A 25,320-nucleotide genomic window follows, 5' to 3' on the forward strand; every position below is an offset into this window, starting at 1 on the left:
AGTCGGCACCACACTCTCTACATTCTGGTCTCCCAGCGTGGTGGTGGCGCTGCGGGTACCAATACACATCACCGTGTGTGTTGCCGTGCGTGGCGCCACTAACAGGGACTGCGAGAGCTTCGCAGTAAGAGTCACGCACACGTTCCTATCGGCGATTCTTAAGACACGTTCATATCGGCACATCGTAAAAATACTCGTTCCCATTGCCAAATCTTAAGACATTCCTATCGGCGGATCTTAATAAGACGTTCCGATCAGCGGATCTGAATAAGACATGTTCCTATCGGCGAATCTTTAGACCCATTCCGATCCGAAAATCTTACGGCACGTTCCCATTGGCGAATCTTTAGATACGTTCCTATCGGCTAATCCTCGAGACACGTTTCCGATGACGCGAATCTTGAGACGGGCGTTGGTGGCCCACAGCTCGTTGTACCGTCCCCACTGCATCAGCGCATCTGAGATGATGGCTGTTGAGGATGTGAGCCGATGCGTGTAACGACACGGCCGTCGGGCTTCTTAGCCACGGCCTTGAAAGAGGCCGAACCGGTGGCAAACGGACGCCTTTGCCGATGGCTCTGCGTCCTGGCAGAGCGAGGCGACTTCCGAACGGAGGGAGCTCTCGTCCAGCAACGGATTAAGAGCGGCTGAACATCGCTCCCAAGGGGGCGAGGAAGCACGCCCCCCTCCCCCCTCTACCGCGTACGTCCGATGTCGCTCGGAGGGATTCGAGGTGCTTCCATCGGCCGACTTCTCTAACGCGCTGCGCTGCCCTGCGAGGGATCCTCGGTGGATGCTTCGTCGAGTTGAGGGCACGTCGATGAGATGAAAATCATAAAAAGCTATAATCTGCAGCGTTCTTTTTCAAAAGCGGCCCTGCCAATCAAACAATTTGATGGCCCAGCAAAGTGGCTCATCACCGCCGTCCCGTGGAAATTCATAGCAGCAGGCAAAATACTCTTAAACGCGCGTTGATTCTAAATATAAATAAGAATGGCTGTGATTGGCCGACAGAAATGGCTTCATGCTTCCGAGATCGGCTCTTTCAATAGACGCAAAAAGTTGCAATCATCTGTAACAACGGTTCAGAGTTATTTTTTTTACTTTTTAGTTTTTATATTAATTGTAACCACTGTACACGCACGCACGCACGCACACATATATTAAATGTTATTACATTCTATGGTATTTGTTTTAAATAGACCATTTTAAAAATATAAAACAGAGAGAGAAAAAGAAGTTACAAGCTGACGAGGCTCGGGTGCAACTTGGCTCAGCCTCGGTCAACTTATGAGCTGGGGGTGGCGCAATGGCGACAATGTTTCCAGTGCCGGAAACCGCGACCGCGCCGCCGGCAATCACGGCGCTTAACGAGCAAGAGGGGGAGCGAGTCAAGGATCTACCGCGGGGGGGGAGGGCGGGAAACGACGAAAGAAGGCGACCGGACGAAGATCAAGAGCGAGAGACGAGAGCGATGGTGAAAGCAACGGAGAAACTGGAACACACCGGGGCGGTGGTGGCGGTGGGGGGAGGTAGGAGGAGGAACTCGGCACGGCAGCCACACGGAGGAGCGGCGTGCGTTGAACTTCTCCCGCACCGCACGGAGCCAACCGTGCTAATCGGAGGCGGTTCTCAGAGTGGGCGACCCGCGGATTGACCCGCCGATCGACCCGCCGCCGTGAACCCGGTGACGCCGCTGGGGGTGGACAGAGGGGCAGTGGAGACGGGGGGGGGGGGGAAGGGGGGAGCGCGACCCGGCGGCCTTCCACCGACGCGCGCTGTGACCCCCTTACGCCACAGGCGATGCCCAGCTGCACGGTAAGGAAGTGAAACTTGCGATCGCTCGGCTTGCACCCTTGAAATCCAGTGTGCTTCGCCGCCAAATAAGACTCGTAAGTAATTATACACCCACACACACACGCGCTAGTATATATTATATGTACACACACACACATATATAGAAAATAAAAAAAATGTGCAGTGGCATTTTCCGACTCGCCGCTCCGTCGAAAAGGTGAACAGTTTTGTACGAAAAGAACAAAAAAACTATCTTTGGTTGTTTTCAAATAAATGTTCCTCGTCGTCGACATTGTCACCGTTGCTTCCGTGAAGCCACGCTCGATAGAACACGCACACTCTCACGGGGTCGAATGAAAAGCACTTCCGTAAAACAAAAAAAGAGAGGACGCTTGGAAAGTCCCCTCCGAGGCCGTTTTTCACGGGAAGGCTTCCACACGACCGCCGGTGCGATTCGTCATCGGTTTGCGTGAATTCTCAAGAGTTCATCGGGAAAAAAGACATCGTGGCTCAAGGTTATCGAGGTTGAATGCCCACCACCCAAATACATAAACATCCAAACGTACACATTACACAAACATCCAAACCGTGTAGCCTTAACAGACTCTGTTGGGGCAAGTGCTGTTAAGCGAGTAGCAGCACCTATGAAGGCCGGCACGGCACACGAGGGGGTGGGTGGCCAACACCACGCCCGGCCGCCTTTGTCTTCCCGGTGGCGATGTTTACACACCGCACCGGGTACTCGTTTGAGGCCGAGTCGACCTAGAGGAGGCCCGGGACCGGTTCAGATAATTGTCACTGGTGTTGGTGGCCATGAGCGGGAATCGAACTCGGTTCGGCGGGATTCGTAGCGCAGTGTAGCGCTAACCGCTACACTACCGCTCCCCACACACACCCACACACGCACGCAAATACAAACATCCCCCAGACATCGCCACTACGGGGCTGTAGGGGTGAGCGCCGTGACCGAGTGCCAGTCAAGGTGAGGCACGGCACATGCGGAAGCCGCGTGGACAGTAACCCCACTCAGGGCCACCTTTGTCTCCCCAATGCAGACGTTTCACGCACGCTGCACGCTGCATGGGTATTGGTTTTAGAGCAGGTTCGAGCCGGGTTTAGAAACCGGATCGTCAAAGATGGAACTCGGGTCCCGAAGGTTCGTAGTGCATTGCGCTTGCCACCGAGTCACCGTTCCACGCACACAGACAAAGGTCCCCCGTATAGCCTGTAACAGACTGTCGGGGAAAGTGCTGTTAGCGAGCAGCACCTATGAAGGCCGGCATTGTGGCACACGATGGGGTGGGTGGCCACCACCGCGCCCGGCTGCCTTAGTCTCCCCGGTGGCGATGTTTACGCACCGCGCACCGGGTACTCATTTGAGGCTGAGTCGACCTAGGGAGAGGCCCAGGACCGGTTCAGATAATCGTCACTGGCGTTGGCCGTGAGCGTGAATCGAACTCGGGTGGCCGCGTTCGTAGTGCAGCGCGCTAACCGCTACCGTAACACAAACGTACGCACACGCGCACACGCACACACGCGCGATTCCTCACCGCCCATCACCACCATCACCACTATTATTGCACGGCGGATTGTCCAGCGGTTTCCTTTGTCACGCAATCAATGCCTTCCGTGGCGTGTGAATCACCGCCTTCCGTGGCACCTCGTCGCGGGCCCGGGAGTAAAAGGACGCCAGCAACAGCGACGTTGACCACAATGCAGTGTGGAGAGACTCGGTCCCCCGGCGGGAGCGGCCTTCCTGAAGTGCAGGCGCCCAGCCGGCGCCGGCGTCACCTCGCGCGGTGTCGGTTCACACCCTTAGACGGGACGGGACGGGACGGGGGGGGGAGGGGATTCTCGGTGTCGTTCAACGCCACGCGGGGAGTCCGAGTCTGGGCCATCGGCCGTCGCGGTCCCGAGGCAGCGGCAGCAGCGTGGGCGGAAATCGCCGCCCGTGTCCTCCTCGTGTCCTCCTCGTGTCTCTCGATGGATGGGACGTCGCTGTCTGGATCGACCTGAAACCACACCGAGGCGCACCAGTGGCGGGATGTTAACTCCCTCGCCCGGCAAACAGGAGGTCGTGGGTTCGATCCCGACCATGACGCCGGTATATTTGGAATTTGCGTGTTTCTCTCCCCATGGTCGCATGGATTTCTATTCAGCTCCTCCGGTTTTTGCCTTCACATTTAGAATCAACATCGTGCGTTGAGAGTATTTGGCTGCCGTAAGCTTCCACGTGATAAGCCACTTCGTTGAGCTATCATTTGTGGCCACATCACTTCATGGAAATGAGCTACAAAGCTCAAACTAAAAAGTAAAAAAAAAGTTACAATTGAAACAGCCGATCTCAGAAGCATGAAGCCATTTCTGTTGGCCAATCACAGCCATTCTTAGTCATATTTAGAATCAATGCGCGTTTAAGAGAGTTTTGGCTGCTGCTGTGAACTTCCATGCGATGACGGTGATGAGCCACTTCATTGACCCTGATAGCCAGGGTCGCTTCTGACAAAAACAGCTTTTAGTAGCTCAGCGAGGCCTTACCTGGTAACGTAAAAAAAAAACTTTTAACCAGTTTCATAAATAGTTAAGAATAGCGAGCGTGGTTCAACGAGCTGCGCACCTCGCTTGGGAGCTTGCGGTGTCGTCGTGGAGAACGCTCAAATCTTTGTCTCGGGGCCGTCGGACGCGTGGGCCTGGAAGGAGTCGCGGATGCGTGCCACCTCGGACGCGCAGAGGTGCCCAAACACCTTGACGTACCAGTCGGAGGTTCGACCCCTGGGCGCGGAGCAGGGGAGAGACAGGTCAGGGATGTGGCCACGGGGGCTAAGCGACGGCCCCCGACTTCGGCCGCCCCCAGGACCACGCTCCTCGTCACAGCGCAGTGGTGGGCCTTAGAGGCTCCCGGCAAGGCGAGGCCATCACGGCGGACCCTGGGCCTACCATCATCACGGCGGACCCTGGGCCTCGCCTAGTTTGCCAAATTTCTCCCGAGTGGGATAGGTGGCCAGCACCACACCTGGTCACCTCTGTCTCCCGGATGGCGATTTTTACACACTGCAACAGGTACTCATTTGAGGCCCATGACCGGCTCAGATATTCGCCACTGTTTTTTTATTTGTGAGCGGGAGTCGAACTCGAGTCACCGGTTTCATAGTGCTGCTCGCTAACCTCTAAGCCACTGCTCCACACACTCGCACACACTCACAAACACTCACAAACACACTCACAAACACTCACACACTCACAAACACTCACACACTCACAAACACTCACAAATGCAACACTCCCACACTCACAAACACACTCACAAACACTCGCACACTCACAAACACAACACTCACAAACACTCACACACGAGTGCTGGGTGATGTAAGCGACCACGGTCACAAGGGGCAATGGAGCCATTCCCGTCGTGCACAGCAGTCAGGAAGGCGCTATGCTTCACAGACGGGTACCGTCTGCCGTAATTTCACGGTCGGACGCAATGTTGCTACGTGGCTTTGCCCAATCAAATTTGGAACCGTGATACCGAATGACGGCAAAGCAGCCGGTGCCAGTATCCTTTTTTTGATGTTGTTATAAAACGCCCCGTGGTATTAACCAGGGCGGCCACCAGGCCCACACCGCGAAGCTCCACAGCGAGCAGGTAAATGCGCGAGCACTCGGCGCTATCGCGGCGCGGTCGCTACCGTCGCCCGGCACGAATAGCGGCCGCCGAGCTGAAGCCGGGGCGGATCGAGAGGCCTGCCGTGACGCGGGGCGCACAGCCGGCCCGAACTTTGCAAGCTATTCACTGTTTCAAGCTTTCTAAATAGGGCTGCAGGAGTGGTGGGCGGTGTGGCGGGTGGGGTGGTGGGTGGCGTGGTGGGTGGGGTTGTGGATGGGATGGCGGGTGGTGGGTGGGGTGGGGTGGCGGATGGGGTGGTGGGTGGCATGGTGAGTGGGGTCGTGGGTGGCGTGGTGGGTGGAATCGTGGGTGGCGTGGCGGTGTGGTGGGGTGGGGTGGGGAGGGTGTGGTGGCTGGCGTGGGGGGTGGCATGGCGGGTGGTGTGGTGGGTGGCATGGTGGGTGGGGTCGGGGTGGTGGGTGGAATGGTGGGTGGCGTGATGGCATGGTGGGTGGGGTGGGGAGGGTGTGGTGGGTGGGGTGGGGGGTGGCATGGCGGGTGGTGTGGTGGGTGGCATGGTGGGTGGGGTCGGGGTGGTGGGTGGAATGGTGGGTGGCGTGATGGCGTGGTGGGTGGGGTGGGGAGGGTGTGGTAGGTGGGGTGGGGAGCGGGGTGGTGGGTGGGGTGGTGGGTGGCACGGCGGGTGGCACGGCGGGTGGCACGGCGTACCGCATGTCGATGCGGCAGACGTAGGTGAGCCTGCAGCGTGCGGGCGCCAGCGGCTCCACGAGGTAGCGTGCGTCGTACGTGTGTGCGCGCACGCCGCCGGCCAGGGGCGCCTCCGGCGCCGGCACGGAGACGGCGGCGACGGCGCTGGCGCCGCGCGGGAGGTCGGAGCGCCACGTCCTGCGGCACGCAGTAAACCACGCAGACGCCGTCGTCAGCACCGGCGACGTCGGGGGCGGGGGGAGGGCGGGCGTGGGGACGGAGGGGTGGGATCGACGGCGGGTGGGGAGCCGCACCTGATCAGCACGTGGTCGCGGGTGGGCTGGGGCGCCATCGCGTCCGTGGCGAACTGCACGAGGTCGGTGCGGCCGGCGGCGGCGACGGCGCGCCGCTCCTGCACCAGCCCGTCGTCCCAGAGCGCCCGCTCGTGCAGCACGCGCTGCACCACCTCGGCCACCGTCGCCTCCACCTCCACGCTGGCGCGCCACGCTCGCAGCGGCGCGCCGTCCTCCACCTGCGCCGCCGCCGCCACCGCCACCACCGCGGATCAGAATCGGAGAAATCCGAAGAGCGATGGAGCTCTTTTTTCCCCCCACGTATGTCCAGTAGGAAAGTTACGATGACAAACACGATAGGCGTGCAAGGCAGAGGAATGTTAAGCTACAGGTAAATCTGAAGGTAAATCTGAAGGTATATCTGAAGGTAAAGCAAATCAGCGATGACAACACAGTGGGTTTAGCGCCGAGGCTGTGAAGCCGGCGAGCTGTAGGTTCCCATTGCCGGCCACGGCTAACATCGGTGGAGCGTTCCGCATCGCCGAGAATGTTTTGAATGCTTTCAGGATAGTCAGTTTCACCGGACACGATATCCGACACCAAGTCGAGCGGGTCTCCATCCAGCGGCTGATTAACAAATAAATAACCGTGCCCTTTACCCCCGCACGAACGACGGGCAAACAGACGGGGCGCGGGCAGACAGGTGGGCTGACGGACAGAGAGCTTGAAGGGTGGACCGGACGGACAGACAGATGGACAGATCGTCGGGATGGACAGGAGGACGGAGCGGAATGGACTTAACGAATGGACGGACTGACTCACTGACGGATTGACGGCCGCACTGGCTGACTGTCTGATGGATGGACGGACTGACTCACTGATGAATGAACTGACTGACGGACGCATGTCCAGGCGGGCGCAATCAAGACGACGATTACGGAGCGAGCGCGGCCCGGCCGTTCTCCGTCTCTCTCTCTCTCTCCCGCGTGGCCGCCCGCACCTTCCTGTAGGACAGCTCCACGTGGTGCTCATGGCTCTGGGCGGCCGTCCAGCCCCTGAACTTGTCCCGCGCCTCCTTGAGCAGCCCCTCGATCCGCTCGTCCAGCGCGGCGCGCAGCTCCGCCGGGTCGCACGGCGCCGGCGCCAGCGCCGCCGGCCACCGCCGGCTCCCCTCCGCCTCCCTGTCGGCGTCGCCCTCGCACGACGAGGAGGAGGAGGAGGAGGCGGAGGACGAGGTGGAGGAGGCGGAGGAGGAGGGCGACGAGGGGAGGGAGGAGCGGCGGGGCCGGGCGGTGGGCTCGCCGGAGCCCTGGCTCTGCTTCAGCATCTCCGGCGGCACCTGGGGGGGGGAGTGGGGGAAGGGTGGGGGGTGTTGTTATTGGATTTCTCGGATTTTAAAATCTCGCTTCTGCATTCGAGTTACAAGTTAATGACATGCTTCAAAACAAGTTTGTATTTTAATAATATTATTTAAAAAAAACCGATTGTCTGTTTATTTGCTTTACGTTTTATTTGCGTATTTATTTTGTCGCTTTCATTCTCCGCAACGACACCGGTGATAAATTAGTGCCGAATTGGCAGCCCATGCGTTAAAGACGACAATTTCGCTGGCACTCGCCGACTCGGCACAGCGCATTAAAAAACCGGTCCGGAGTTTGGCTCATCATGAAACAACGCCGCTGAAAAGGTCGCACGACTCCCAGGGGGCCGTGCGATCGGCCGATGGGTTCTGCTGGAATTCTTATTTTTTTTGTTATTATTTTATTTGTTCCGCAGAGAGAGACGAATACGAAGGAGCCAGGGGAGACCGGTAGTGCAGGAACTAACGACGCCGATTGACGTCGTTAGTTCCCACAATTCCGGTTTTGACGGCCGCCGGTTTGCTCGCCGGTGCATCTCACGGCAAGCGGCGAGCGTCGCGACTGAAAGAAGAAACAAAGAAAAAAAACGCATTTTCGTCTCAAGCTCCACGCACCTGGAACAGTTTCTTGCATTCGGAGATCATGTGCGTGAGGCCCTGCGTGGCAGCAAGGTTCTCCGTCAGGTCCTTGTGGTCGGGCTTGCCCATGCTGTGCTTGCGCTGGATGGACCTGATGTTACGCACGGGGGCACGGCACAAAGACAAAGGACCACCCCACAACCGTGTAGCCTTAACAGACTGTCGTGGCAAGTGCTGTCAAGCGAGCAGTCGCACCCGGATGGGTGGCCAGCACCACGCCCGGTCGCCTTTGTCTCCCCAGCGGCGATGTTTTTACACACCGCACCAGGTACTCATCTGAGGCTGAGTCAATCTAGGGGAGGCCCCAGGACCGGTTCAGATTATCGTCACTGGGTGTTGGCCGTGAGCGGGAATCGAACTCGGGTCGCCGGGTTCGTAGTGCAGTGCACAAACCGTTGTGCTACCGCTCCCCAAACACACACACACGCAGACAACAGGCACGCACACACAAGGAAAAAGATCCCCCATATAGCCTTAACAGACTGTAGGGGCAAGTACTGTTAGCGAGCACCTATGAAGGCCAGAACGGTACACGAGGGGGTGGGTGGCCATCACCACGCCCGACCGCCTTTGTCTCCCCAGTGGCGATGTTAACACACCGCACCAGGTACTCATTTGAGGCTGAGTCGACCTAGGGGAGGCGCAGGACCGGTTCAGATAATCGTCACTGATGTTGGCCGTGAGCGAAAATCGAACCCGGGTTGCCGGGTTCGTAGTTAACCGCTACACGACTGCTCCCCACAGTCACACACACACAACAACAACCACCATTCGCCACTAAGTGGCGGTGACGTCACCACGATGCTTGTGCCAAGCCATGTGCACGCTGAGGCCATGTGAAGTGTCGAACGCCCGCTGGCAGGAGGTCACGGGGCAGACCCAGCAGGTGCCACGGGTCGACTGAGTGAGATGTACCACCTGTGCCCCCTACTGTGCCAACTTACTGTGCTTTAGCCACCCGGCGCTCTGCTCATTGTTGTGAGCGTCACTCCTCCCCCCTCCGCTGTTGTTGGAGAGCGACTGCCTCCAACTACCCAGTAGTGTCCTTCACGAGCCTCCTCCACTGAGGCCAATCTTGACACCGCTGGTACCAGTCATCGGCAATTCCACTCAGCTCCACATCCTCCTGTACCACATCACTCCAACTCTTCTCTAGCCCGTGCCGCGCCCTTTCAGCCCACTCGATCCGGCCGAACAAAAGCTGTTTAGCCATGCGGTGGCTGGGCACGCGGGTTACATGGCCCAGCCAACGCAGCCTTGCCTGCCAGAGGAGCTCACCGATGGGACTTTGCCCAGATCTTTCAAGGATTTGTGAGCTCCTCACACAATCCAGCCTGTTTAAACCCAGGATGGATCGTAGGCAGGCCAGCCTAAATGTTTATAACCGGCGAAGATGTTCCATTTGGGGTGTCCACGTTTTGCAAGTGTAATAAGAGCCTATGTCAGATTCACGTGGTGATCGGCTTGGCCGGTCCCGCTTTACAGCCAATGGGGGAAGAGCCTGGGAGCATGGCCCCGGCGTGATCACGGGATGTCAGCTAGGTGATTGGTTTCGGTGGTCTTGGCCTCAGCCAATGGGAAGATAAGTCAGGGGCGTGGTCCCGGGAGTTGATGGGGGATCTGGAACATTCGGCGCAGGCTATTGAGGATTGGCTGGAGGGTACCACGTGACCCAGGCATTAAATAAGGGGAGAGAGGAGACTGTCTGCCCACTTCCCGTTGCCTGCCAGCAACGGGGAGTGTTTGTGAACTGCAAAGAAAGTGAAATAAAAGGACCGATTCTACAAGCCGTCTCCAGCGTGTTATTACACAAGCATAGAGAAGGGAGGGAATGACTGTGGCCGAGAAGACCTGAAGCTTCGTGCGGAGCGACATACCAGGTAGCTTCCACACAGCGTTATGCAACCGATGAAAAGATAATGCCGCTCGACTGATTCGGAGTGAGACCTCTGCTGTCAAACCGGAGCCAGTCATGAGCCGACTGCCCAGGTATGGGAAACTCTCCACTCTCTCCACAACTGCCCCATCACCGATTGGGAGTTGTGGGGGTGGAGTGTCCGATGGCACAAAATACCCAGGCAGGTGCTTAGTTTTGGTGGGGCTGATGGTAAGTCCTCACCTGTTAGTGGCAAGCTGCAGGTTCAGCAGCAGCACCTCCAACTCCTCTGAGCGAGCAGCAATTACCAGATCATCGGCATACATAACATGGTTGAGCAATAGGGAGCCATCCCTTGACCGCACCCGGGCATCGATCAGCCTCCCATTGTATGGAAATTCCTCCGGTACAGCCATTGAAGGCTTCACGATCATGTGGGAGCCAGATGACATCAAATGGAAGGATAGACGGAGGCACGGACGAACGGCTCGATGAACGGGCCTGACGTGTGGGGGAAGGGGGCAGGGGGGTAGTGGGGGGGGGCTCACCTCGGGGACGAGTGCTCGCGCTTGGCGGTGTTGAGGTGGAAGATGGAGGGCGCCAGGCAGATGGCGAGGTTCCCTGGCGTCATCTGGTTGTCGGCGACGCAGGCGGCGACGTCGCTGAGCAGGAAGAGCAGCGACTGCAGCGCCTCCCGGCTCTCGTCCGGCAGGAGCAGCACGGCGGCCTGCACGGCCGCCAGCCGCTGCTCTTTGGGCACGACTGCGCGGGGACACACACATACGAGAGCACACGTACGCACACACACACGCGCACGTACGCACACACACACACGCGCAAACACGCGCGCACACACGCGCGCGCACACACACACGCGCACGCAAACACACATGCGCACGTACGCACACACATGCGCACACACGCACACAACTAGATTTTAGAACTCGCATCGCTCTTCACAGGCGGCCACCGACACGCTCCGGCCCAGGCACGGCCGACCCTCCATCCCGACCATTTAACATTTTAAATAAAACGCATTATTTTTAAGCAACGCTCCCACCGGACGAACGAACTCGTCGCGACGCCGAATTCTCCGCTCCTGAGCGAGCGCGCGACGTGGGAGGAGTTACGTTGCCTGCGATGGAACGGCGCCCAACCAAACCCGACGACCCGCGAGGTGTCAGACGAAGCCCGGATTTCTTCCCGTCCAAAGGACTTCTGTAACTTGAGCGAGGTGGCCGGGGGAAGGGGGGCAGCGGACGGGTGGCAGCGCAGCGGCGACACTGAAAGCGACTCACGGCAACAAGGAGCTCCTGCTCTGCAACGGGTTTCATGCCGGGATCTCCGGCACTTTCCTCCTCCCCCCATAGCGACAAAAAATGGACGCACGCAAGCGCGCACGCACACACACACATGCACGCACCCGCACGCACACACGTACGGATGCACGCACACACACACACACGTACGGATGCACGCACGCAACGTATCACCGGCGTCGGCTAAAACTAGGGCCCCTGCACGACTGACGTTTAAGCTGCGCATCCATCCGCAGGCGGTCACCGGTAGGCTCCGACTGCACGTGAACTCCACACACTGGCGCCAGGCACCGCGGCCGTGCCGTCAACGGGCGACCGGCGCGCCGCCGACCGCCGCTGGTGCCTTGCGCGCCGCGCACGACGTTTGGCGCGACGTGCGGCGGCTCTGTGTGCCCCCCATTGTTCCCATCCCTCTGATCGCTCCCAACGCTCACGACACTCCCGACGCTCGTCCGCAAAGCGCCCCCCCGCCCGCCGGCGTCGCGACCCGCCACGCACACTGGTGGATGAGCAGGAAGGTGTCGGACAGCTTGCTGGTGAGCAGCGGCTCGGGGAGGTCGCGGAAGTACTGCTTGAGCAAGTCGGCAACGTCGTACGCCGACTGCTCGCCGTAGTCGACGCCCTCGGGCGACGCCTCGTTCATCTGCCGCAGGGCCTCGATGCGCGACTTGACGCCGCACTTGCGGAAGAGGCCGACCTGTGGAGGGGCGGTGGGAGGGGTCGGGGGTCAGGGGTCAGGTCAGGGGTCAGGGGGCGGCATCTCCACGTCGATCGAGCCCGGCGTGACCGCCGCGTTCGGGTCGAGCCGAAGCTCCGGGGAGCGCGAACCCGGCCCCCTCACCTGGTCCCGGCCGTGGTTGCGCAGGTGCCGCATGGCCTGCTGGATGCTCTGGGGGAGCGGCTGGCCCGTGCGCTGGGCGTTGACGAGCAGCGGCACCCCGAACACGGCCTTGTCGCGGTAGTCCGGGGCGCGGGCCCTCTTCATGAAGCGCGGCACGGCCCTGCGGCACGCGCGCAGAGAGAGAGAGGGAGAGAGGGCCGCTTTCAGGCCGCACGTCCGCGTGTCGCCCAGTAGGGGGCGGTGGGTGACCGCTGCTTCCTGCGTGCGTGCGTCATCCCATCCGCATCACTATGGAATCACGCAAAGGTTCGACTCGCTGCGAACGAGGTCAGGGGGGTCAAGCAAGGCCCCCGCCACCCGTGAAGCGGGCAGTGTGCCATTTCCACGGCTGCGACGCTGTGGCGGTACCAACCGGTGCTGCCTGCCTGCCGGCGTGTGCACGTGTCTCTGTGTGTGTGTGGAGTGCCTGGGGAGTGCCACCGTTCCCCAGAGACACACACACAGAGACACACACACAGAGACACACGCACATGGGTTCATGTGCGTGTGTGTGCATTTCTGGAAAGTGCCACTGCTTGCCAGACACAACGAAAAAAAGACAAAGATCCCCCGTATCGCCTTAACAGACTATTGGGGCAAGTGCTGTCAGCGAGCACCTATGAAGGCCGGCACGGCACACGAGGAGGTGGGTGGCCAGCACCACGCCCGGCCGCCTTTGTCTCCCCAGTGACGTTGTTTACACACCGCTGAGTCGACCTAGGGGAGGCCCAGGACCGGTTCAGAAAATCGCCACTGGTGTTGGCCGTGAGTGGGAATGGAACTCGGGTCGCCAGGTTCGTAGTGCAGCACACTAACTGCTACACTACCGTGTGTGCCAGACACACACACGGGGACACACACGGACACGCACACACACACACACGGACACACACACACACACATGGGGACACACACACACACGGACACACACACACACGGACACACACACACACGGACACACACACGGGACACACACGGACACACACAGGACACACACGGACACACACACACACACACGGACACACACACGGACACACACACGGACACACACACACACACACACACGGGCACACACACACACGGACACACACACACACGGACACACACACACTGGGACACACACGGACACACACACACACGCGAGCTCGTGGCCGGAGGGGTGTAGCAGCCCGCTCTCTCACCAGTTCCAGCCGTGCTTGTTGGTGGGCGAGTGCTTCTCGATGAGCGCCGTGAGTCGCAGCAGGGCGAACCTCTGCAGCAGGTTGAGCTGCGCCGCCGACTGCGCATGCAGCTGCAGCGCCGCCGAGCCGGCGTGGCGGGGGCAGTGCGAGCGCTGGAAGCTCGGCCAGCGCAGGCGAGCGCGCCTACACGGCGGCACGGAGACACAGAGAGACACGTGGTGATGCACACACACGGTGACACACACAGTGACACACAGTGACACACATGGTGACACACACGGTGACACACACACATGGTGACACACACAGTTACACACACGGTGACACACATGGTGACGCACACGGTGACGCACACGGTGACACGCACGGTGACACATGGTGACACACACATTGACACACACGGTGACACACACGGTGACACACACGGTGACACGCACGGTGACACACACAGTGACACACAGTGACACACATGGTAACGCACACACACGGTGACACACACAATAACACACATGGTGACACACACAATGACACACATTGACACACATGGTGACACACACAGAGTGACACACACAGACACACACAGTGACACACACGGTGACACACACATTGACACACATGGTGACACACACATTGACACACACAGAGTGACACACACAGTGACACACACGGTGACACACAGTGACACACACAGTGACACACGAACACGCTGCGGGTCCTCCGGTTTACCCCTCCACATTTAGAATCAACATCACGCCTTCAGACTATCTGGCTGCCGAAACATTTCCGCGTGATGAGCCACTTTGTGGAGCTGTCGTTTGTGCGGCTTCTGAAAGTCACTTCTGAAAAACAAGCTACGCGGCTCGGTGGGGCCTCAACTGGCAAAAATAAAAACAACAGTTTGGTGCGGTGTGTCGTAAACATCGCCACACTCCCCACTCGTGCGACACGGTGCTGGTTCTTTCGGTAAAGTCACGTAGAAAGAAATGAAATTAAATAATAATAGAAGACGACGTTTCGATTGCAACACAAGCAACCATCATTAGGTACGAATGAATGACAAAACAAACATAGTAAACTTGAAAATATAATGCAATACACCACAGAGTCAACTAACAACAGTCAACACCCCTCCTGGTTGATTACGTTCTTCCGAAGAGTGCTATATTAGAGAGAAAGACAAAACATAGACACGGAAACACACAGACAGACACGCAAGCAGAGAGAGACTCACACAGTGTGTGTCTCTCTCTCTGAAATTTAGCAATCTTTGGAAGAACGTAATCAACCAGGTGGGGTGTTGACTGTTGTGTTAGCCGACTCTCTGTGTTGTATTACGTTCTATTTCTGAGTTTACTAGGTTTGTTTTCTTATTCATTCGTACCTGATGACGATTGCTTGTGTTGCAATCGAAACGTCGTCTTCTATTATTATTTAATTTCATCTCTTTCTACGTGACTTTACCCAAAGAACCAAAGAGTAATTCCCGCAGTCACGAAAGCTTTGAATCTAGTTTGGTTTGGTTTCACACCGTGCCTCAGGATAGGATGCAGACTATTTGGGAGCTTGCGCTCGATCTCAACCCCCCCAAAATCCCTTCTGAGAGACGGCGACTCCGAGCTCCGTGCGCACGCCGTTCAAACTCTCCGTCACCGACACACGACGGCGCCCGCACCGCGACGCGGGTCGAGGATGCGCGTCGGAGCCGCTCACCGGTTTGGCCTCGTGAGCGACGCCCCCACGCCCGAGTCCCTCCGCTCCCGCGCGGCGCCGCCCTCCGAGTCGTCCAGCTCCGGTAGCGACTCCGCCGCCGGCACCGGCGCCGCCGCCGCCGCGTCGTCTCCCCGCCCCGCGCTCTCCCCGCCCGGCTCGGCTCCCTCCGCCGCCGAGCCGAGCGACGGCGCCGAGCCGGACTGGGCCTCGGAGAGCCGGCGCCCGCCGCCGGCGCTCTCCGTCACCTCGAGCTCGCTCCACACCTGACGCGTCCACGAGTCCACCGAGCGCTGCATGTCGGCCACGTGCGACAGCAGCGCGTCGAAGCCGCTGAACGCCCCTCCGCCGGCGCCGCCGGCGTCCGCGTCGGAGAGGTCGCCGGCGCTGCTGCTGCCGCCGCCGCACGGCACGTTGTCGTAGAGGCTCAGGCGGCTGCCCGTGGAGCCGAACGAGCTGCTGCGCTGGCGGTGGCATCGCCGGTGCTGCCCGCCGAGGCTGCCGTAGCCCTGCTGGTGCTGGAATGGGTGCCGGGCGTGGCGGGAGCCGGCGGCCGGCAGGGACTCGCGCGACGCGTCCGTGCCGTCGTCGTCGCCGTCGTAGCGCGCGTCCCCGTGCCGGCCCCCGAGGAGGAACCCGCCGTCGCCGAACCGCCCGCCGGCGCCGCCCGGCCCCCGGCCCGTGGTGGGCGAGAGGCTCTCGCTGGAGAGGGCGCGCGGGAACGTGCCGGGCTTGTGGTCGCGCGGCAGGTGGAACGCGAGGCTCTCCTGCGAGCGCGACGCCGCGCCGTTGCGCCGGTTGCGCTCGGCGATGGCCGCCAGGCTGGAGTCGTCCCCCCGCTCGTCTCGGCCCCCCCCCCGCCACCCCGGCGAGCCTCCCGCCGCCGTCCCCGGCCGCGTCGGCGAGGCCCGACCGCACCGCGGCGCGGTCCGGGGCCGGCCTCGGCACGGGGCCGCTGATCACGAGGGGCTCCTTGCGCGAGGGAAGCGCCGTCGCCTTGCGCCGCTGCTGCTGCTGCTTGCGGAGGCGCAGGTTCTCGACGCGCTTGAGCAGGCTCTTGGCCTTGGAGCGGTGCTTCTCGTCCGCCGGGGAGGCGTCCGGGAGCTTGCGGCCGAGGACCTCGCGCGCCAGCGCCGCGGGCAGCGTGCTCGCGCCCAGGTCGCGCATGGCTCGCCCGTCTCTCTCTCGCGCCGTCGACGACGTCGACGACGACGACGATTTCGCCGGGGAGGGGCCGGGTTCGGCGGCGAGGCCGCCGGGGTCCGAACCGAACGCTGCGCCGCCCGCCGGGCGTTCGGGTCGCGCCGTCCTTCCGGGGGCGGCGTCCGCCGCGGCTTTGCCGCCGCCGCCGCCGCCCTCCGCGAGCGCCGACAGCGTCTTGAGCGGCTCGTTTGGCGAGCTCGCGCGGCCGCCCGCTACTGGCGCCGCGATCGGCACACCCGGCACGCCCGGCGTGCCCGGCTGGTCGACGCGCGACCAGCGCCGGCTCGAGCGCTCGAAGGTCCACTTGCCGCTCAGCGCGCACTGCTCATCCTCGTCGGAGTCGTCGCCCTGCCGTAGAGAGAGCCACCGGATTAACGGTGGAGAGAGACACCGGATTAACGGCACGGCCGTGACGGTGTCGGATCGCGGCGACAGGAACGATGCGCCGAGGCCGCGGGCGCCACAAACGCGTCGAGCTGCAATACCCTCGCAACGTTACCATCGTGCCGCCGAAGCTCTAAGAGGGAAAATTATAAATGTTGACCTATCCCGAGTCTAGACGTAACGCTACAGCGTGTACATATAACGCCGACGGACGCTACGGTAAAACTTTACCAGTCGTTTAATAATTCAGTATTGGAGTAGCGTGCACAACTACTAAACTATTTTTTTTTTATTTTACCACGTAGCGCTTTTTCAGAAGCTACCTGGCCATCACAAATGATAGCTCAAGGAAGTGGGGCTCATCATCATCACGTGGAAATGTATTGCAGCCAAAAACTCTAAACGCACTTTTTTAAATGTGGAGAAAAACACCGCAGGGACCCAGAGAAAAATCCACGGGGAGAGACCTCCTGCATACCAGGCGAGGTAGTTAACATCTCCTAGCCATCGTAGCACCCCTAACAGGGCGGTGAGGTTACTCTGGTGGGTGGGGGCCCGGTGGGAGAGGGAGATAATGGAGTCTGCGGCGGTGCGTGGGGGTTGCGGGCGGGGTGACGTCGCCCCGCGGATGTTAGCGACAGTGAGCAGCAAAGACGGGGGGAGGGGGGGGGTCGGGGCGCATGGGGGACTCACTCTCTTCCTGAGCGGGGTCGTGTCGATTCTCATCGAAGCCCACTTGTTAAGGGCATTGAGCCGTCTGCAGACCAAAATTCACACAAACGAAGGAGGTGAGATTTAACAACAAACAACAACAAACAACAGCAGCAACCAATCCACTGCGGCAGCGGCGGCCAGTCCCCGAAGAAGCTCCGGGGCACGCGGAGTGAAACGTCGGACGTCGCGTCCAACGACGCCGCGGACCCACGGACCCCAGGGGAGCGAACCGGAAGAGCCGGTGAATGACGAACTTGAGAAGTGGAGCCGTCCGATGGGCCCCATGCGTCCACTTTGCGTCGTGAAGCCAGAGCTTTACCGACATCCGAGCTCTCGGGCTCCGCTCGGGGAGGCTCCCGCGGGGAGCCGCCCGGCCCGTCGCTCGCCGAGCAGCCGACATTTGTCTACCGGCGGCACCCCTCGCGAGCACGCCCGCCCGTGCTTATATCCAAAGTAGCAACAGTAGCAGTACTACAAGTCATGCGCTCGTATCAGAACTTTCCCTTTGCTTGCCCTCCCACCCCCGCCCCGCTCCAGTGTAACGTGAGCACGTGTTTCTTATGCCGGAGCTGCGCTCGTACTCGTCGCAAACACATCCCAGCAGAGGGCCAGAGGGCTTGTTGGCAGCTGCCATGCGGCTCGTCCGTGGGTTCCCCACCGAATCTCAGGAAGCTGAGCCACACATTCATAGTTCCTTTGAGCCGGTGGTCTGGATAAGGCCGAGCGCTCTAACACACGACGCAACGCGCACATCTGTATATGGCGTCGCGCCGTTCAATCGACCGCGCGACGGAAGTCGGCGGGGCAGGCGGAGGGAACTGGGTAGGGGGGGGGAGTTGGCGAGGAAGGGAGGAGAGGGAAGGAGGGGAGGGAGGGGAGGGAGGAGAGGGAGGGAGGAGAGGGAGAGAGGAGAGGGAGGGAGGGAGGAGGGGGAGGGAGGAGAGGGAGGGAGGAGAGGGAGGGAGGAGAGGGAGGGAGGGAGGAGAGGGGAGGAGGGAGGGGAGGGAGGAGAGGGAGGGAGGGAGGAGAGGGAGGGAGGAGAGGGAGGGAGGAGGGGGAGGGAGGAGAGGGAGGGAGGAGAGGGGAGGGAGGAGAGGGAGGAGACTGAGGGAAAGAGGCTCGTTAGCGGCGTGCGCGGTCGCAATTATTGAACGAACTTCCGACGCAGCGTGGAACCGCTGCCGCCGGGGGTTCCCGGGTGAAGCGAATTAATGAACAATGCGGATGAAGCGCCGCACGCACGGCGTGCTCCGCGTGCTCGCGCACCACAAGCGGGCCGCCCACACAACGGGACAGGAGGCCGTGCGCTTTGTGTTCACGCACGGCGCAGAGGGATGGCGCCGGGTCGCCTGCGCGGGGCTGTTGGGGGCGGGCGCCGCTACATCCGGTGCTGCCTTTGTCTCCCCGGCGTGAACTAATGCGGACGGTCTAACGAGGACGGACGAGAGCGCGAATGAACAAACCCTCGAAAAAACTTCGTCTGGAAAGCGCTCAGGAAGCGCTTTGATGTTGGGAGGAACGATGCCAGAGGAACAAAACCAAAAAACAACGCACAGCGCTCTTCCTCTGCTCCCGCTGCGGCGTTGGAAACAGAGTCGAGAGGCTGCGATCGTGCCTTTTGTTTCGCACGGCGTTACCGCCATGGCGTTACCGCCACGGCGTTACCGCCACGGCGTTACCGCCACGGCGTTACCGCCACGGCGTTACCGCCACGGCGTTACCGCTACGGAATGGCCATCACGGCGTTGCCACCATGGCATTACAACCACACGGCGTCGCGTCCCGCGAAATCGCGTCCCGCACCCAACCCGAGCGTTCGTCCCCGAGGCGTGGTGGTGGCGGTGGCGCGCCGGAGCGATGATGGGAGGGCTGCTCTCACCTGCACACAGATTCAAACGAATCCCAGTCGAGGAAGTCGTGGTCCCGTTCCACAGCGGCGATGTCAATGGGGAACTGCGAATCTGCAAAACGGGAGGACGACGACAATGAATGTGTGGCTCACTGCACGAGCATCCAGAAGTTGTGCACTCGTGACAACGCAGGTCAAAAGGGTTGCGCGTTTATAGACGCACGTGCATACCTGCTTAACGATGCACTGGTTTGTGGATTGACATTAATTCTTAACCTCATGGTTGAAACAATAATGTGTAGTTGTATATACAAGCAGTCCTCGACTTACGAACACCCGCACTTACAGACACCCGCACTTACGATCCAGCTTCCATGAAATATTTTTTTAACGTCGACTTGGAACGCGAACTCGCGCATGTAAATTGAAACGCGGAACAATTTTGTTCAGCGGAGCGATCCTCCGTGAGATGTACTGAGTTAGCCTGTTCGTGTGTGTGCGCGTGTGCAATTGCGTGTGTCGGTGTGTCTGTGAAAGTGTGCCAGTGACGATTATAATTTGAACCGGTCCGGGGCCTCCCCTAAGTCAACTCAGCTTGGTGCAGTGTGTAAACATGGCAACTGGGGAGACAAAGGCGGCCGGGCGTGGTGTTGGCCACACATCCCCTCGTGTGTCGTTCTGGCCTTCATAGGTGCTCGCTAACAGCAATTGCCCCTAAAGTCTGTTAAGGCTACATGGGGGATCTTTGTTTTATGTTGAACTTCTCTTGCACCGTGCGTAGCCAACCATGTTCATCGCAAGAAGCAAATGTAGACATTTAATAACATTGAATGCATCATACACTGGTGGTGGCTACGCAGCGAGGGTTGGTGGATGGCACACAGACATTGTGAAACCTTCTACCTGTGGGAGTCGAGGAGGTAGAGGGACTCTTCACACACACACACACTCGTGGACATGCAAACACGCTCACACGCACACACACGCACAATCATACACACACACGCCACTAAACTATCACTCCCCACACACACGCACGCTCGCACACGCATGCACTCGCTCACCAATAAACTATCACTCCCCACACACGCTCGCACACACGCTCTCGCTCACACACACGCCCGCACCGGAGGAGCCGCTAGGAGGTGGAGCGGGTGGAGTGGATGGAGGGGGTCAAGGAAACTGGGGGAGGCCTTGCCCGGGAGAGGGGAGTTACCGGTCGACAACAACAACAACGAGCAGCAGGTAACCATAGGGACAGCTTGGATCAAGAGGGTGCGTCGCGTGCGAGGCCCGCGGTTTGTCGCACGCACCTTCGTAGAGCTGGGCGTACTGCGGGAAGCCTGCCGCTTTCAGCCAATCGCACGCCTCCTTGGCTTCGATCTCTGTGAAGACGAGAGAGACAAAAAAAGGGGAGACGAGAGACGAATCTCGGTGAGGGATGAAAACCAAAGACTGGCGCCGGCTTCGTCACCGGCACCGCTTTCCGTGCCCCACAGTTACGCTCAAAGGGCCTCTCTCCCTGTGCCGACAATAATAATGGATCCAGTCGAATGTCGATTGTCCGCGCGAATGACGGGCAGGGCGGCCGCGGATAATTCAAAATCGCGGATAATCCAAGAATATAACCATTCTCCGCGGATCTCTATGCCAAAAACGAACAATAGATGATGCTCGTGCTCAGTGATGACACGTTCCTGCCTCCCGCCCAGCAGAAGACTCGGCCCCACTAAGTGGATGACAGCAGCAGAGCCACAGCCAATCAAAATCAATCAAACTCCGCCCCACCGTTATAAAGAGATTGCAACTACTGCACTGTAAAGGCGATTCATGTGGACTTCAGTTTACCACATTTGTTCGCTTTGAGCACCGTGCGACTTGGAATAAACATTTCCAAGAATAACAAATGTATAACTGTTATTAGATTATTAATTTTGGCTTAAGGGAAAAATCCACGAGTTTTTAAAATTAGTGTCAAAATCTCAGGCGAGCGATAAACTGCAAGCAGATAATGGAGTCTAATTAAATCTTATATCGGCTCATTCATGCTCAAAGCATCCCGCAACACTGTACATTAATTGTATATAATGACCAAATCCCACATACAGCCACTGCCAAGCAAATAAACACCCTACTACTACCAAGCTAAATCTAAAGTTATTAAACAAGTCAAGAAATGGCACCAAAACCAAAAGTGCAAACGTCACGATAAATTCATTATCAGTGTCCAACTGGGAGCGGAATCAACCAATTTTCTCCTGCAAAATCTGCCTGTCGCCTGACGATGCTGGTCGAATTTAACTGGCGAAACGTCGTACTCAGATTGTAAATGTTGTGGATTTACTCTCCAACACACAACCGGTGTGCTGTACTAAGCGACACTAAACCTTGCTAATTGGCTGTGTCAGGTGGTGGTGGGTTTAACGACGCATTTCTATATTTACGCGATCTAACCCAACAAAAACCTCTATTATGGATGATATTGGTCGTGAAAGACTCCTACTACTACATGGCGTTAAACGACCTTTTGAAACATTTCATCGATGTCAACTAAATTCTTAAGTTTTTCCGATAGGAAGAAAAAACAAAAGACCCCAGGCAGACGATACCCGGCTTTGATCTCCTGCAAAGCTTTTGGGGCCACAACCTCTGAACTGTATCCGCTGCAGAAACCACAGCAGCAGCATCAGCTGACAATGACGCGGATACTCAATGCACGAATGGGGACATTACAAACCCTCCGGCAGTGTGTGGAGACTGTGCGTCACCATCCAAAGCAGAACCACGGAGCGTACGACAACTCGGGTGGCCGGTTCACAAATACGGAGGGAGGCGGGAGGAGGAGGAGGAGCGTCCGCCACTCCTGCCACAAATTATAATTATCTGGCTCAACCACCTCCGTGTAAAATTATAGTTGTTGCTATAATTAAGGTATTTAAAAAGCTCAAACGATGCATTATCATCTCCAGCAGTGGAAATTGCATATTCCTACAGCAGAAAAAAAGGTAAGTCACTTTTTATTAAAATGGCCCAGTCGTGGAAATTCCACATTCCGATGGATGGGGGCATATTCCCCCGTAAGACCACGGCACTGCTGTTGATATCCCAACAGCGCGGTACGAATTTTGTTGACACCAGCAAGGCAACGAGTCGAGCCCCGGGCCTGCGTTTAAGACCCCCCTCACTCGCTTGCCTTTTGCCTCGACAACAAACGCGTCCCCCGCTCAGCGTGGCGATGTCACGTGACGTGCACGGCATTATGGGTCCCCATGGTCACAATCGCAATCCAACATTTTCAAAACTTTTTTTCTCTCGTGCTGGGCGCTCTCCGCGACTTCGACATCTCAAGGAGCTGCTGCCGACTGGCTGGCCTCCTTGCAAGACACTCCGGTGAAGAGGAAATGGTCCTAAATGCACGGCGCGGGAGTTGCGGAGAGAATGGCATGGGTGGCTCATATTCGGGACTTAACTCTTTCCCATCCGGATGACGTACGTCCATGTACGTCATCGTGCGCGTAGGTCATCGTGCGCGTAAGTCATCGTACGTGTGTGTACGTTACCAGTTATATATTTTTCATATTCCGATGACGGAAACACGGAAGACGGAAAGATGGAACATGTACCGCGGGAGGGCACTGAAACTGCTCACGTGGGTGAACGGGGACACCCACGACTTTGCAGTGCGTCTCGGGGGGGGGGGGGGGGGGTTGGGGGGGGGTGAGCCTGAACCTCCCAACAACCCAGACAGCTAAACCCCAAACAGCTCCGGCGAGAAATGAAAGCCCCTGGTCATTCGTGAATGGGCCGCGGGACAGACAATGTTGATCTCTTCGCTGATGAACGGCCCCCGCTGGCAGCCAAATCAACAAGTCTTTTTGTCAAGTCCAGGGGCCTGCCTGCACCATGACCGTTTAGCGAATTCCTGCAAATGCATTCCTGGAGGTCGGCTCGCGCTGTTCGCATAGACCGCGGACAATGAGCGGCCGTTCCTCGGCGAGACGGGGAGCCCCTACGGACCGTTGGAAGTCGGCGCTCCTTCAGCGGAGGAGGACGCTGACTCTCTCGCACGGTGGCGAACAAAGTTCAACGCACGCACGCACGGACCTCGACATTGGCATCTTAGCTCCTGGACACACTGCTGCTACCACTGCCATCATCACGCACGGGAACGAGTTGCGAGGCTCTGCCGACTGGGGGAGCTCCGGAAAGACGTTTAAATCACCGCGACAAGCCCTGCTTCGGTGAGACGGTGACGACACGGACTGGTGACAAGTTGAAAGTCAATCGCCACTCCCAAAGCTCGAGTTTGAACCAAGTGCGACCCAATACAGACGCCGCTGCGAGCCGCGTTTCCACCACGAGGTAGTTAACATCTCCTAGCCACTGTGGCGTGAATGCACCTGGCAAGCGTCTCTCCTCGTCTTTACTTCCCCTTCTCACGCACAAAAGCCAGGAGGTTAACACAGAGGGGGCAATTGCTTGACTGAACGTCTGATGCTAATATTACAATAATTATTATTATGGCAGTAACTGAATAAGTTAGCAGTGAAAAACACTGCGGTTCAACTTCAACACCTTCACAACGTGCACAGCACACGACAACAATGATGACAACGACGATGACAACGACGACGATGACAACGACGATGACAAGGACGATGACGACTACAACGACGAAAATGACGACAATGACAACAATGACGACAATGACGGAGAACATGACGACATCTTTCCACAAGTAAAATTTGAAGGCCACGACGGCATGACCTCTCAAGATTGGCCACGGTGCCCTCGGGGTAGAGTTGGTGGCACAGTGTGAGTGTCGCACTGCCCTTTTAACTCCGGCGACCCAAAGTTCCATTCGCCACCGCGGCCAAACGCGAGCGGCGAGAGAAACATTTTGAACCGGTCTCGGGCCTCGCAGCGACCTACACTGGACCAGCCTGGCGAAGTCTTTAATTAATCAACCCCCCCCCCCCCCCCATGACCGACGCAACTATGTGGAGGCATTCATCCCGGCAGCGGAATGGCAGAGGGGCCGTATGTCGCGCCGTCACCATACCTCGTACCGCAAGAGACACCTCATCATCGCCACCTACGAATATTCACACCAATTGAGTTGCAGAGCACAACTTATGTTTTCGTTTCGCGACGAGATGTGTGGTCTCTCTCTCGTGCATTCATTCGGTGGCCAGGGCCCGAGACCGTCCCCCCTCCTCGCCGCTCTGATCCTCTTACGCCACCCCCTCGGGTCAAAGAGACGCGTAAACAACAACACCGACCGACAAAAATATTCACACCAAAAAAATTCTCAGGTATGGGAAACGCAATCCCCTCTGCGGACGTTCCCACCACTAAACGTGAAGAGCGGCAGGCAGGCGTCATGTGGCGCAGGCCGTGCTTTTAAAAAGTGGTGGTGGCTGAGTCTCATCGCTAATCCCCCCCCCCCCCCCCCTTAAAGGGGAGATGGGGGCGGTATTGCAGTCGGGATATTCAGACCATTGAGTTGATCGAATGGTTGACGGGCTCGGTGATGCCGCCGGCTTCCGGACATTTTGCGACGGACTCCGGCGGGCGAAGTTTAAGAGGTGCCGTCACCGGGCTGTGCGCGCGGTGTTCCTCCAGTCACTGGCGTGGTGGCAAATAATGAGTTAACTCGATTGTAACTTGGCCGGACATCTCGAGTGATCCTCTCCCGGGCTTGATCTTGAGACCTGCTGAAGTTTTTTCGCCGTGGCGCTTTAAGTTAGAGAACGCTTCTGCGGCCGTCTGGAACGCTCTTCCTTCCCGATATCCGTAAGCCACT

At 58.5% G+C, this 25,320-nt stretch overlaps 1 protein-coding gene across 1 annotated transcript in view; it reads right to left on the minus strand.

The window, feature by feature from the left end:
• Nucleotides 1–3,604: 3,604 nt before the first annotated feature.
• Nucleotides 3,605–25,320, minus strand: part of LOC144736306 (stAR-related lipid transfer protein 13-like) — a gene marked incomplete at its 5' end in the record, with an annotated part of 150,757 nt that continues 129,041 nt past the window's right edge. The window contains 16 exon segments of the mRNA XM_078618953.1: nucleotides 3,605–3,611; nucleotides 4,415–4,457; nucleotides 4,460–4,569; nucleotides 6,131–6,307; nucleotides 6,424–6,641; nucleotides 7,403–7,741; nucleotides 8,378–8,492; nucleotides 10,826–11,039; nucleotides 12,095–12,293; nucleotides 12,438–12,597; nucleotides 13,658–13,840; nucleotides 15,368–16,221; nucleotides 16,223–16,915; nucleotides 17,645–17,708; nucleotides 19,545–19,626; nucleotides 20,828–20,899. Coding sequence (XP_078475079.1) covers nucleotides 3,605–3,611; nucleotides 4,415–4,457; nucleotides 4,460–4,569; nucleotides 6,131–6,307; nucleotides 6,424–6,641; nucleotides 7,403–7,741; nucleotides 8,378–8,492; nucleotides 10,826–11,039; nucleotides 12,095–12,293; nucleotides 12,438–12,597; nucleotides 13,658–13,840; nucleotides 15,368–16,221; nucleotides 16,223–16,915; nucleotides 17,645–17,708; nucleotides 19,545–19,626; nucleotides 20,828–20,899 — 3,530 coding nt within the window.

Source organism: Lampetra planeri, chromosome 60 (genome assembly GCF_965212315.1).
Source record: "Lampetra planeri chromosome 60, kcLamPlan1.2.h2, whole genome shotgun sequence".
Lineage (NCBI taxonomy): Eukaryota > Metazoa > Chordata > Hyperoartia > Petromyzontiformes > Petromyzontidae > Lampetra > Lampetra planeri.